This window comes from Phaseolus vulgaris, chromosome 1 (genome assembly GCF_000499845.2).
Source record: "Phaseolus vulgaris cultivar G19833 chromosome 1, P. vulgaris v2.0, whole genome shotgun sequence".
NCBI classification, from domain to species: domain Eukaryota; kingdom Viridiplantae; phylum Streptophyta; class Magnoliopsida; order Fabales; family Fabaceae; genus Phaseolus; species Phaseolus vulgaris.
The window spans coordinates 35,303,045-35,317,643 of record NC_023759.2 but is presented as its reverse complement, the minus strand read 5'-3'; the positions used below and the strand labels follow the sequence as shown (position 1 = coordinate 35,317,643).

General features: G+C 32.4%; 2 protein-coding genes across 2 annotated transcripts; both read right to left on the bottom strand.

Moving 5' to 3' along the window:
* Positions 1–453: 453 nt before the first annotated feature.
* LOC137813995 (UDP-sulfoquinovose synthase, chloroplastic) lies at positions 454–3,870 on the bottom strand. Its single transcript, XM_068616508.1, has 3 exons — positions 3,604–3,870; positions 1,719–2,788; positions 454–1,192 (listed from the first exon to the last, which is right to left on the bottom strand). Exons 2-3 carry the CDS (start codon positions 2,748–2,750, stop codon positions 791–793), a joined length of 1,434 nt encoding a protein of 477 aa, XP_068472609.1. The 5' UTR covers positions 2,751–2,788; positions 3,604–3,870; the 3' UTR covers positions 454–790.
* A 5,271-nt stretch (positions 3,871–9,141) lies between these two features.
* Positions 9,142–13,583, bottom strand: LOC137813994 (calmodulin binding protein PICBP-like). Its single transcript, XM_068616507.1, has 4 exons — positions 13,375–13,583; positions 12,936–13,269; positions 9,619–12,819; positions 9,142–9,460 (listed from the first exon to the last, which is right to left on the bottom strand). The coding sequence occupies exons 2-3, from the start codon at positions 13,257–13,259 to the stop codon at positions 9,679–9,681; spliced, it is 3,465 nt and encodes a 1,154-aa protein (XP_068472608.1). The 5' UTR covers positions 13,260–13,269; positions 13,375–13,583; the 3' UTR covers positions 9,142–9,460; positions 9,619–9,678.
* Between the last annotated feature and the right edge of the window lie 1,016 nt (positions 13,584–14,599).

Below are 14,599 nucleotides of genomic sequence, written 5' to 3'. Positions count from 1 at the left end.
CATCCAGGAAACTATTCAGGAATAGTCATTCCAATAACATTGCATAAACATACATCTCCCCTTCTCATATTTACTTAATCTGGAAACGTTATGAATTGAGTAATTTGAGAGTTTTTCAAATTGAACAATCTGAAAGTTTTCGGGATTAGTCAATGCAGAAGGTGAAAAAAATAGATTAACTATAGCAATGGTGGGATGGTTTGGAAAAAAGAAGAAAAAGTTATTGGAGAAGGAGAAGAAAACTTCTGGTCAACATGCTGAGTAGCCGAAGGTGTGCAACAACGTAAATGGGATGTAAGCAACCATGAAGGTGCAGCAAGGGAGAGAGAATAGATAACATAGAAGTGGATGAAAAAATTAGGATTACACAAACACATACAAATGGCACTGAAAGAGGTGCTAGCACTTAATTTGACAATATCACAAATAAAAATACTTTCCAAAGATAATACCTATAAAAAACCAAGAGGAATATATATTCTCCTTTGGGTAAGAAAAACCAGTGGATTACGGTTTCCCTTCCTTGTAACTGTTTGTGCATGAAAAGAACTACAATTTTACAACCCAGTCTAATCCACTTTCCTCCTAACTTTTGAAGCCAGGATCCCTCTCTTCCAGACCAGAATGTCTTCATATTACTTCAAAGGTGAGTAAATGTCGCTCAATCAAAACTTGGATGCCCTTTATATTCCATTAATATGATAAAAATTTAAAACTGCCATCATTATTAGTTTTCACATTCATGCAGGATATACAATTATGCCTGCAGCCATGTGCTACCCACGCCTTCTTAGGCTGTAACAGTTTTTGTTTTGACCCCAATTTTTTTCCAAGACACACTGGGCATAATTTGTTTTGTGTCAACACGGTCCTTGTACTGAACAGCAAAGTTGAGCAGTGAATCAAGGAGCGAATCTGAAAGAAAGTGTGGTCTCAATCCTAGATCGACTAGTTTAGTGTTTTTGCAGTTGTAGTAATGCTCTTCTGCCTCAACTCTTGGGTTAGGCACATTGATAGTTTTCACATCAAGGCCTAGCTTCTCACCAGCTTTGGTAACAAGGTTGGCAAGCTGATTGACTGAAAACTGCTCAGTGAATTGGTTGAAGACTCGGAACTCCCCGGGCTTTGCAGGGTTTGCGATGGCAAGCTCAACACATTGAACTGTATCTCTTATGTCAAGGAAGCCCCTAGTCTGAAATATGTGTATTATAAAATACAAAAAAAAAATTAGCATCAGAGAATTCAGAAGTTCCTCTGTAGACACATGATCAGACCAATACAACTAATTTAGGAGAAAAGTGTAAGAAAATAGAGCAACAGAAGAAGCAAAGAGCGTTGCTAGAATCTCAGAGGAACAAGGTGCGCAGAGAAGATAAAATCAACATTTAGTTATGTATAATATAGGCAAGAACTATTCACGGTTATTATCAATGAGTCTCAAATATCTAGAATGCATTGCAATATAGACAACTTGAGGTTACCAAGAACCAAAAAGCATGACTAGTTTAATACAGTTACTTATAAGTTCGAAAGAAAAATGTGGAGCCCCTTGAAGGAAGCTCCATCGATGCTCTTTGATTCCCCTCAGTGGTCTAGACAATACACACAATATAAACATGCCCCAGTTGAAATATTGCCAAATGCTTGCCATAACAATCATCAAAAGTCACTCTTCTGCGTATCAATGACAAATAAACATAAGAATATGAGTATGTTACCTGGCCTCCTTTACCATACACAGTCAGTGGATGACCAACAGCAGCCTGAACACAGAACCGATTCAATGCAGTTCCAAATATTCCATCGTAATCAAACCTGTTATACAGATCTTCATGCAGTGCAGTCTCATCTGTCCTTACCCCATATACCACTCCTTGATTCAAATCAGTTGCTCGAATGCCCCAAGCCTTGCAAGTGAAAGCTATGTTATGTGAATCATGTACCTTGCTTAGATGATAGAAAGAGCTAGCTTGCTTGGGATAAGGTAAAGTGTCTGTCCTTCCATTGTGAGTAATGGTAATATAACCCTCCTCAATATCAATATTTGGAGTCCCATACTCACCCATGGTCCCAAGCTTAACTAGATGACACTGCTCTCTGAACTCTTTTATGGCAAAGAGCACATTCAGTGTCCCAATAACATTGTTTTGCTGGGTATACACAGCTCTTGACCGATCAATCATAGAGTAAGGAGCAGACCGCTGTTCCCCAAAGTGGACGACAGCATCAGGTTCATATGTCTTGAAGGTTTCAGATAAGAACTCAAAATCACATATGTCTCCAACGTAGAGCTCAATATTTTTCCCAGTGAGAGATCTCCAACACTGAAGACGATTCTGGATGGAGGATATTGGTGTTAGAGACTCCAGTCCAAGCTGGTGATCAAAAAGGCGTCGCACAAGGCTGTCAACAATAGCAACCTCATAACCCTTGTTAGAAAGGTGGAGGGCAGTTGCCCAACCACAGTATCCATCTCCACCAATGACCATGACTCTCTGTGGTCTAAAAGGGTCACCAGAGCTAGTTTGAACTGGGGTTTCCGGGCTAGTTGAAACTGCAGCAGCATGTACTACTAGAGAACCTTTTCTTAGCTTCTGTTCTTGCAAGAAAAACCCTCTAGATGAAGGTTTAGAATTCTTACAAGAAACCGCAATAGAAAAAGGTGTTGAGCATTGCATAAAAGGTTTTAAGTAAGGTTTATTTCTAGAGCAAATAGTCAAGGAGTAAGACGATGATAGCAATTGAGCCATCTCAATCAGAGGATCCTCAAACTACTTTGAGCACACTCCTGAAACAAGAATTAAAACCCCATCAATTACATTTCACTTTGAATAATAATAAAATACTTACTTCATCAAGCAAGTAATAATGATTCAAGGACTCATCAACATTATTTCCAACATTGTGAATCAAAAGCAAGTAATCAAGAGTAAATACTTGTAATACTACGAGCATACATCAGTAAAAAATAAATCTCACAAATAAAAATCAACAAAAGGACAGGAGTAAACCCACTCAGAGAAATGGACGATAAGCATATATATAAATTATTTTACTTAAGAAAAAATACAGGAATACCAACTGGCTAGGGTATCAAATCACAATGAAGAGTTCAAATCACTCATATTTCATGACCTTAAAATATTGAACACATATTCCCAAAGCCCTTTGAAGAGCCTGGTTTGTTATAATCTTTTGCGAAAGAGGAAAAATATGATTGCCGTTAGTAAAAATCCACTCATTTGCCTTGCGTTTTGATTTATAACAAAGCATACAGTTCCTCAAGCAAGTAATTCTTTATGATTCATTGTCATTAACCCAATTTCAAAACTTTGTGGATCAGAAGAATGTGACAAGAGAAACAGAAAAAAATTCTGAATTTCACAAGCAGGCATCAACACAATGCGAAACAGGGTGAATTAGTGGGTAGTAGCAAATTACTACGAAGGGCACTTAAAGTTGTTACCTTTCACGCCCTCTGAAGATACTAACGATCATTTAACTCATGCCCACATCAAAATGTAGAAAAATGGGAAACACAACATAACATCCCAGGCAATAAAAACGCAAATTGCAAAGATGGTAAGTGATTGATTTGATTACCTTGAGAGAACTCGAAATTGGTGTAAAATGAAGAGGAACTCAAAAGAGTGAAGTGGATTTTACTCTGGTTATGGTTGTGGATAAAGATAAAATTCGCTGTCTCTGCAACTGCAGTGTCTGGATTTGGGAATCAAAAAGGGTGAAGAGGAATATCCCTTTCTTCCCTAGCTAGGTCCCTTTATTAAAACCCAGTTCGTATATCTTATCTTGTTACATATTTTAGACCAAAAACATAATTTAAAAAATCTTATAGTTGATGAAGTGATTAAGTTTTTAACACTCAAATTCGTGTTTTAGTAGGGGGAAAAACATTATGTAAAGTTAATTATCAATTAAACAAATCTAATGAGTTCAATTAGTTATAATTATTAATACAATCAATATGTCATGGAAACACATTAGTAAATTTGTTTTAGTTAAGATTTGTAATCAACTAACTAACGTCAATTATATAATTGTATAAATTTTTAAGTAGATCTCTACTATTTTTCTACAGTGGAACCTTCATCACATAATGAAGATATATATCATCACATAATATCATAAATAAAACACATTAATATTAATCAAATTAAAATTATATAGTTGTAATTTTAAACACATTACCAAGTTATATTTTTTAGTCTATTTTAAAAAATATGTAGTTTTAAATTCTTCTAAAAAAATAAGTAGGTGTATTACAACAATTATCCTAACAATTTAGTTTCTTATCCCTCAGTTGTTCTTTTAAAAACAGGTAAGATAATTGAGTTATATCTTTAAATATATTTTAAAAAATTTGTAATGATAACTTAGTTAATTCTTTCTAAAAAAAAAGACATACAAATTAAGTTAAGAAAAGTCAATTAAAATAATATCAATTACCATTAACTACTATATGAAAATGGTATAAAACAAACTAATAACATATAATCAATATCAATTATAATAAAATAAATGCTATATTGAAAGCATATTGTTTTAAAATTTATAACTGAAGTAATTTATTCGAGACCATTCATTTGGTTGAAATGAAAAATATCAATGATATATTATTATCGGCAAATAAAACTCAGAATCCCATACCATCTCATGAAACTAATGATTAAATGGCTGAATTTTTTTTATTGTATTTCTATACTTTCTTACTTCTTAAAATATTAAAAATATTTTTTATTTTAGAATGGATATTTTGAAAAACTTTAAATTATAAAATCTTGAAGATATTTTTGGATTTGAAATATCTTTTAAATTATATAATCAGAATGTGTTTTTTTTTAAAGAAAAATACATTTAAGATTATAGAATAATCTCAAAGGTATTTATTGATTACAGAATCCAAAAATACTCATGAATATCTTCGAGGTTCAGTAATCTAAAATGTATTTTTTTTTAAAAAAAATATTTTGATAGATTATACAGTAATAGGTGTAAATAGAAAAAAAAATACGTTTCTAAATTATAGAATTTGAAATATTTTTTAAGCATAAAATAATTTTTTCCTAGTCTAATATGTGTAAATAGAAAAAAAAATACATTTCCAAATTATAGAGTTTAAAACATTTTTTAAGGATAAAATATTTTTTTCCTATGAAGTGGTTGAAGAAGCTATGGAAGTGTAGGAAGAAACAATTATTCTAAATTTAAAATATGAAGGACTTGGTGATAATAGGTCCGGTTAGTGGTTAGTGGTTAGTGGTTAGTGGTTAGTGGTGAGTGTTAGGATCTTACACAAGTCCAAACATGATTCTACTCCATAATTTCTCCATTCATCCTAAACAACAGTTTTCTTGTTTTGATTTTGTATAATATTTTTTTTTTCAAATTAAAATACATTCTATCCAAAAGATGAAAAATTATATTGATTGTTTATGATGGAACAATTTAAAAGGTATTTATAAATTATGTAATCTATAAAAGTGTTTTGAATTTAGTTTTGTGTAAGTGCATTTAATGGTTATGTTATAATAATTCAAATAGTTTCTCAAATCTGTTGAAATTTACTTTTTTTATAATGCATTTTTTGGATTCAACTTTTTAGATACATTTTTAAGATTTAGTTTTCCAAAATGCAATTGTATATTATTTTTCTAATGTGTATGATTTTGTATTTGTACATATAGATATAGTTAGAATAAAGGGTGTTGTTTCTCAACCCATTGAACGTGAGAGACCTTTTTACTTCAGTTGCTCATATAGATTATAAGATGTGTATGCACAGGATGCACAATGGGTACATCTTGACAAATATTTCCCAAGGGTCTGAAGATACCTATGTGCTGACAATGTATCTAGATTATGTTGTTCAAAATTTGTGAGATAAAAAAAATGTATTTAGTGAAATTTATAATTATTATATTTTGAGTTTGTTTGTAATAGATATTTAATGTGGGTTTTGTAAGATTGTGGGAACTTGAAGTTGGTGTTTCATGGGATAAACTAAATAAATTTGGTGTTCCACACAATTATATTAAGATTGTAGTGAAGAATTTTAGGTTATTATCCTTCTGCACTTTTAGTTATATACTGAACATAAGATTTTTGTATTAGTGAAGAGATTATATAAGGAGATCAATAACTTATATTTTTCTAATTGATGGTCATCATATTGAATGATGTGTCATCACTACTTTACATCCTTATAAATAAAGAGTATTGTATACATGTCACTTTAGATGCAACAACTACAACATAACTTCTAGTGTAGCATAAGGATGCATTCATAAAAAGTGGACATTGTTGAGGTGGACATATGTGTCTTAGTTGGTTGTGTGATGTATATGAGGATATCACATCAACAATCTTAAGTAAATATAACGTATACATGTTAGTTGTGTATGTATTATTTATTAACACAACTATATTAGATGTATTTAGTAATTTCACTGAATTTGATGTGTCAAAAAAAATTATCTCTAACAACTCCTAAACTCTCGTTAAACTTATTAGTTGTTACATTATAATTTTTTATCCTCTTTCTAATCTTTCATATTCATACATCACATTGTAATTTATTTTACAGTTGTGACATTATCTTCATTGTACTCCTTCAAAGTTAATAGAATACTTATAGACTTCATTAAACTTAGTCATGTCAACAAACATATATTTCTAATTACTTCTTAATCTTCTATCATGTGGATGACCAATTAATACAACTCATCCACCATTTTTCATTGGGTTTCCACTCAAGTTAGAAGGACAATCACATTTTTTTGCTCCACTATAAATTCCTTTTGTAACGCATGTATTTGCCACTTTTTTCACACCTAACAACACATATGTCTTTCCTTCCTTATTGATTGTCAGTTGTTTCTCACCTCAAAATGACAATGACAAATTCAAACTAAAAGATTATCCCTCAATTCAAGTAAGTCTTCCCATGTACCAAATGTTTACACAAATACGTTACAACATATGTATGCATTACTTGCTCACATTTTGAGTAAAAACAATAAAATGCATTATTTGTCATGTTTGTTGTTAAAACATCATTGCAATTCCCTTTAACTAATGAATTTGTAGCTTAACCAAATTTCATAATATCACCAACTTTATCCATATCAATCAATATATCAACTTTTATTTGATATTTTACTCAAAAATTGATTACCTGTTGCAGTTTTGTCAAACAATTTATTATATTCAGAAAGATAATTACATTTCGGAACAAATGGTCCAAAAGTGTCAAAAAAAACCTTCAAACCACATAATCTATAACACTTGACGACATCATTCTAGATTTGTCTAGATTTATCAATAAGAATTTGTTAAAATATTTTTCGGATTGACTATTTCAAAATTTATAAAATATCTTCCAAATTAGGTGATCTAGAAGAACCTTATGAATGAATCTATTTAGAATTTTATAAAACACTTTCAAATTGCTTTATCTAAAATAATTCCAATGAGATCTTTTTCTCTCTATTAGTGCAATTAAAAACATCTACCATTATAATTATAGATTGCACTTTTTGAATAATAATTGTGGCCTTCTGAAAAAGTACAGTTTGTAGCAATACAAAATTCGGATTATTTCAGATTGCCTTATCAAGGCAACTTCCAAATAATGTAATTTAGGAAATATATAAAAAACAATGTTGGAAAACTCTGGGCACTTTCCAAACTATATCTTAACACCTACCAAATTCAACACATTGGACTCCACCAACACTATTTGTCAATCATTGTACCATCCACCATTAACCACCACATAGGGATAAATTGAAGTCTCAATACAAATTAAGGATGATAAATCAAGTTAGGCTTGACAGATCGAGTTGGTCTTTCTAACTCGATGGGCTAGTTATTCGTGTTTTTCAATTAAAATGAAAAATAATTTAAAATATTAATTTTTTTATATAATATTATTTGAGTGATACAAATATGCAATAATATTATAATTTAAATAAATAACACTTACAAAGTAAATTTTCATTATTAATTATAATAGAGTAATTTAACAAATAAAAGTAATAATTCTTTTAATTTAACTAATTTGAAATATTAACTAATCAATTAAAGATTTAGAAAATATTTATAACGAGTTGTCATTAGCCTATCCTTTGGAGGACAAACCAAGTAAGGCTAAAACAATTTAGACTCACTTCTTTTGCCACCCATGTTGCAAATGTAAAAGAGAAAGAGGAAAGAAAGAAGGTCTTTTTATTAATTTTCTTTACACTTAAACCCTAAGTGACTCAGTCTATTATATTATAAGTTAGGTGTCTAATTATGTATATTAAACCTAAAACCCAGCTCAATCTCCAAAACTTACTGTAAAAAGATGTTCATTATTTGATAATGTTGTTATTTATTTTTTTTAGTTTTAATTATTAATTTCTAGCTATAGTTTTTTTGTTTAGTTTTATTTATAATAATTATATAATTTATTTTTAAAAAATCTAAAATTTTATTGTAAAAATGTTTAGAAATTATAATATTTTTTTAAAAAAAAAATCTAAACTTGTGATCCAACTCAATCCAGTTAAAGAACTTGGAGTGAATCTAAAAGGAAACACAAAAACTCACTCGAGTCCTGTGGATTGGGTAATGGATTTTTGGCAGTAGTTAACTGATATTCTTTTTGTCGGTTTTTCTTTCTTAAGGAGATGCTACTTGCTAGTAACCACTGTCATTGTTCATGAATATGTTGGCCAGAATCAAGAGGGCAAAGCTTCATTGCATTACTGCATGGCTTTAACATGCGTTTTATTTAACCTTATATTTGAGTAATAATCGTCTTTAACAAAAAAAAAACACTTTTTCAAAGTAAAATTAGGCATTATATACTTTGCATATTGTAGATTATCAGCAGAAGGAGTTGGACTAATCCCATATAGTAACTAATGTAATGGACAAGAATTGGACATTAAGACAGAAGACATTATTTAAGTCCATGTAAATAAATTCAGTGTTATACTCCAAAGAGGAGAAGATATTAGGCAATCATCACTTTTCATTTTGTGCTAATTTTTTAATGTTTGATAACAGGATAAGAAATCTTACTATCAGAAGAGAAAAGTATAAATATGCAATATATATTTGGCCATTCTGAGGTGTTCCACAAAAAGATGTAAATGGTCTATGGTATTTGTATTGCAAATCTTTTATACAAAACATCCACCTGAGAACACCAAGAAAAATATGAATGGGAAACAAGGGGGGAAATATATACTGTGTTTAATTTTTGTTGATGCTGAATCGTGAAACATTCAATTGTGTTTAATTTTTGTTGATGCTGAATCGTGAAACATTCAACACTCTTAAGTTTTTTACCTAAGAGACTATCGAAATATACCAGGTCTGACAAAGTTTTCACAAACAAAAAACTCCAGATATCCCAAAGGATTAGGATCATCCATATCTCCTTGTTTACCTGCACATTTAGAAGAAACAGTGAATCAGATTTATCAAGATAGTATGAACACAACTTGAGACTATTGGTTAAAATGCGTGAATCTTCATGGAAATCATTCATATAGAATTCGTTTGCCTCAAATAAAATTTATCATATGACAAGAGAGTAATTTTTACCTTCCAGCTTTAGTTTATTTTGCATATAAAGCTATTCACTCTCTGCCAGTTTGGCCAATTTTAATTTTTGATGGTTGGCATGACTGTTTCAAAAGCTTCCACTAGCAGCCCCACTTTTCTTTTCCTAGCCGGGGTTAATTTGGAAACAACCTGTCGAAGTGCATAATCAAGCATCCATTCTTCAGTTCCTTTTCTTTCTTCCATGTCTTGATGCCTTAAGTTAACTTTTTCAGCTTCTGAATCAGCCTCTAGAGGTAGATGTCTGGGCCCTCTTGGGTTGAACTTCCTTACTTTTTCCAATGACTTGATGAATCTCCTAAGAAGGATAACTTTTTTAAGATTGCTCCAGCTTCTTGACAATGGCTGGTTTGTTTTGTTTTGTTCCTTTGGTGCTGATTCTTCTTGCTGTTCCTGGGTTATTTCATTCCCAGATTCCATCTTTTCTTCTTTTTGTGTCAGGCCTTCACTGTACACTCTTTCAGTTCTGTCAGATTGTTTGGAGTTGTCTGATATTTGGTTGCCAGTGAGTGGCTCCTTGTCTGCTAAGTCATCCTGATCATCTGGAAGAATTGAATCAATTGCTTCTTCTACCATCTTGATGGCTTCAATCTTTTGGAGTGCAACTTCTGGATCAGATACATCATGGTCCTTGAATTGCATCTTTTGATCACTCAGAGGTGTATCTTCGTGAGAGATGGAAGATCCTCGTGTTCTACTTCCATCAAAATTTGACTCTTTCTCATCTTCACCATCAATCAGTGACTTGGGATTGCTTTCATCCATATTTGATACCATGTGTTTATACACCAAGTACCACAATCCTGTGTTGTTCTGTTTCTCCAGAGGGGTCTGAGGTTCTACAGCAGCACTCGTAGGAGCTTTAGATTGTTGCTTTGTAGGGAACTCTTCAATGTTCTCGGTTTCCAACTTAGCTTTTTCAGTTCCTTCTTTTCCGTCAGCTGATGATTCATCTAATAGATTTGCAGGTGCTCCTGAACCAATCAAGTTAGATCTGAGTGATCTAACTAGACCTTCTACGATTAAACTTTTAGACATGGAAAGCTTTTCACCATTATCGCCAATCAGATTCTTGGTTTCAACATCTCTTCCAGGTGACTCAGATTTGATATGTTGATTTTCTGAATTCAAACTGGATAGCAAGTCTTCTGAAACATCATTGATTACTGCATTGGTTGAATCCTCCACATGACTGCTTGTAAATTCAGTTGGCTTATTTAAGGAACTTGATCTGGTATCTTTGATCTCTCCAAGAATAACATTATCATTGTCACTTGATAACTTCTTCTCATTATCATAACTGCTGGCTAAGCATTGCTTTCCATTTAACTCTTCTCCAATATCTCCAAATGCAGGTATATTACTGACTGTCTCGGTCTCAGGATAGTCAAGACATCTTTCTTTGAGCATAGTAGCATTATGCATTTCTATCTTTGGATCATCACCAGTAGTAACAGCCAGTTCCATGGTACTGTTATGAGAAAGTGACGCTTCTTCCTTGCTATGATTTGAGGAACTGTCAAGGGATTGAATTGGATTTGATTGAGGCTCCGTTGTTGCAGAAAACCGTGTACCATTTTCAACATCTTCAAATGGCTGAACTGTTTCAAAAGCTTCTACTAAAAGTGTCACTCTTCGTCTTTGAGCAGGTGCTAGTTTAGAAATAACCTTTTGAAGTGCATAGTCAAGCATCCATTCCTCAGCATGTTTTTTCTCTTCTGCTGTTTGGTGCTTGAGAAAAACTTTTTCCATTTCAAAGTTAGCATCAGAAGGAAAATGTCTTGGTCGTTGAGGGTGGATATTTCTTACCTTCTCTAATGCTTTTACAAACCTCTTCCAGAGGATTAACTTTTTCAGATTGCTCCAGCTTTTCGGTGCTCTTTGGTCAGATTTGGTCCCTGTCCTCTGTGCTGTTGGAGAGTCTGTGGATTCTGAGGTTTTCCATTCTCTCTGGCCTGCACTTTTTTGTAAGAGTACCTCATCTGAATCAGTTCCTTCAGATTTGGAATTATCATCAGAAAAGAGGTCTTCAGGTTCTGGGAGAAGAATTTCATCAAACGCTTTCTGCACCAGCTCAATTACATTCTTATTCTCATCATCCATATCCTGATCTGTGTCACAATCATTGCGACAATTAGAGTTGTTTACTTCATTAGTTGCAAGGAAATCTTGCTCTTTTCCTTTCTTGTCCCTCCCATCAAAGGACTGCTTGTCTTCACATTTCCTTGTGTCACTTAATACAGCATGCTTGTACACTAACTGCCACATGTTGATAGACTTTTTATCTCTTTCCTGCATTCCACATGCTTTATCAGTAGTGCTAGCACTCACCTCCAGTACTTCATGATCTGTCTCCATATTTTTGCCTGTGTTGCTTACTTCTCCCTCCGATATCTCAATACCAGGAGAAGAAAACTCGACTCCATCTGTTGATGCTGATTCCACACTTTCAGTAACTGTGGATTCTGGAGTGTCATGAGGCCTAATACATGAGTCCCTTGCCAGCTTTTTCTTGTTTTGAAAATGAGATTTGCCACCTTCTGTGTGGACAGTTTGAGTTTTCTGAGTGGCTTTCTTTGCATTACCAAACTGATTTGATCTAGTAACAGGTTGATGATCCATTTTTGTTGGCTTTTGGCTCTTGGATGTGCGCCTCCTCATTGACACAAAGCGCTTCAGTGGAGGCAGATTCCCATGGCGGTGACCATGAAGTGAGCAGTAAGAATATGGACAAACCTTCACAACAGCTGATACTCCTTGAGAGTCACTTTCCTCTTGAGGGATGTCAATGTGGTCAGGAAAATGGGAATCCTTCAGAGCAGAAGAGCAAGTGGCTCTAACCAAGTTTGTGTCTGGGGATTGAGAATTCTTTGATTTGAAACTGGGAATCTTTGCTAAGATCCTCACAGGCTTCAAGCTTAATCTTCTGGTAATGACTCTCTGGGTTTTGTTATCAACATCACTTGCACTTCTCCAATTCTTGCTATCACTGCCATAACTAGATTCAGATGACTTTCTTGTTGACTTTTGGCCCTTGACAGTTACAAATATGATTGATCTAGAAGGCTTCAGTTTCCTCTTTGGTTCAGTCCTTCCAGATACTTTTCTGGTCAGACTCCTCTTCAGTTTCAAAGTAGACATTCTTCCCAAAGTCTTCTTACTGAACAATAGTCTTTGTGTATTCTGCCCAAAAGCAGCATTGTATTTTTCTTATTCTTACTATTCTACCAACAATTGAAAACCATTCAAAATTCCAAATCACTTTTACAAATTCAGAATCTTCAAAATCAAAAAATTACCTGAACACTATCCTTTGCATGAGAACTGCTGGTACCCTTCATGTAATGTGGTGATGCATCTGCCATATCAAGTGGTGTTACCCCCTCCAAATTATCTGTGCTAACTGATGAGGGAATGGAGAGATGATCATATTGGGGTCTCCCTCTAGTGGATGATCTCTTGCTTGGCAGTCTTACAAGCCTTCTTATCGACCTCACTTTCTTCAGTTTCTTCTTGGATTCCAATCTTCTATTTTCTGGTTGGCTGGAAACAGATTCATCTGTTCCAGACACTCCCTGAGATTCAGCACAGTCACTCTGGTTGCCTTCAATTTCAACCTTCATTCTGCAGAATCTGTACAATTCATGGAATCAAAATCATGGAGTGAAAAATTATATACACCACATCAATGAAATCAAATCAGGAAATGAAAAAAAAGAAAAAAGAAGTCTTCTTTACCTAACTATGAGTTACAAATTATGCTGGAGATGGAGAAATGGTCTTTTTTTCTACCCTTAAGTGGGGATGAGGAAAAAAAAGTGTATCTTTGGGAGAACAGAGAACAGAGAATAGAGTTATAGGCAAAGAAAACTGAGATAGAGAATCCAGAGTGTGGAATTTTCAGACATGTGTCTTTGTTTTCTGAAGTTGTTACAAGACCAGATATTAATCTTAATATTAAAATTGTTAGAATAATAGACCAAAAAGAAAAAAAAAGGTGGGTTTTGGCTTTTAATTTCAGAATTGAACGTGTCAAAAGATAAAAAGTAAGCAAAATGGGACCTGGAGGTGCTTGACCAGTAGGTATGAGAGGGAAGAGTCTATTGTGCCAAATTGACTTGGCCTGGTCAATTCAATTGGCTCGTCGTGGAAACTACTCCTTCCTATTTACATTATTCTCACAAATGTTACTAAAACTTTCTTCAACATACACACTCATTTTATGAGGTGTTCCTTCCTTTTAACTTTAACTCAGTTAGTATTATTAGTTATTTATTAAATAAAAATGTCATGTGAAATTTATGAAGTGAACTAATTAAGTAATTATTAGCATATATTGATTATAGTATTTTTGCTTTGGTGACAGTGGAGATCCGAGAACTAATAGTTGGCACAGATCAAGTGAGGTGTGTGGAAAAAGATAACGCGTTCATCATTGATGAGATCAGAAAGGTGGGACCCACAGATTTTCTCAGAAGCAATGCAAGCAATTTATTTTCTTTATACCGGAGACAATTTTATAGTTTAAATTTAATTTGGTAAGAACGAAATTATTTAAATTAAGGTAAATAAATATAAAATAAATAGAAAGTTTATTAAAATTGTAACTTATTTAATAGATATAATGAATTTTTAAAAATTATAAAAATAATATGTATATATATATATAAAATAACTAATTAGCTTATATTGTTATAATTTAAATTTAACTAAAGTTAAGATAATTATATAATTTTATAATTATTTAATAATTTTAATTTTACTATTATTATATATTTAATTTTATTTAATTTTATCATTATAATTTATTATTTATAATTTAATAATTATTTTATTACAGTTATTAATTCATAAATTTATTATTAATATTTTTATTTTTATTATCATTTTATATATTTTCTAATATTTTAATAATTATTATTATTTATATTATATTATATTATATAATTAATTAATTATTTTA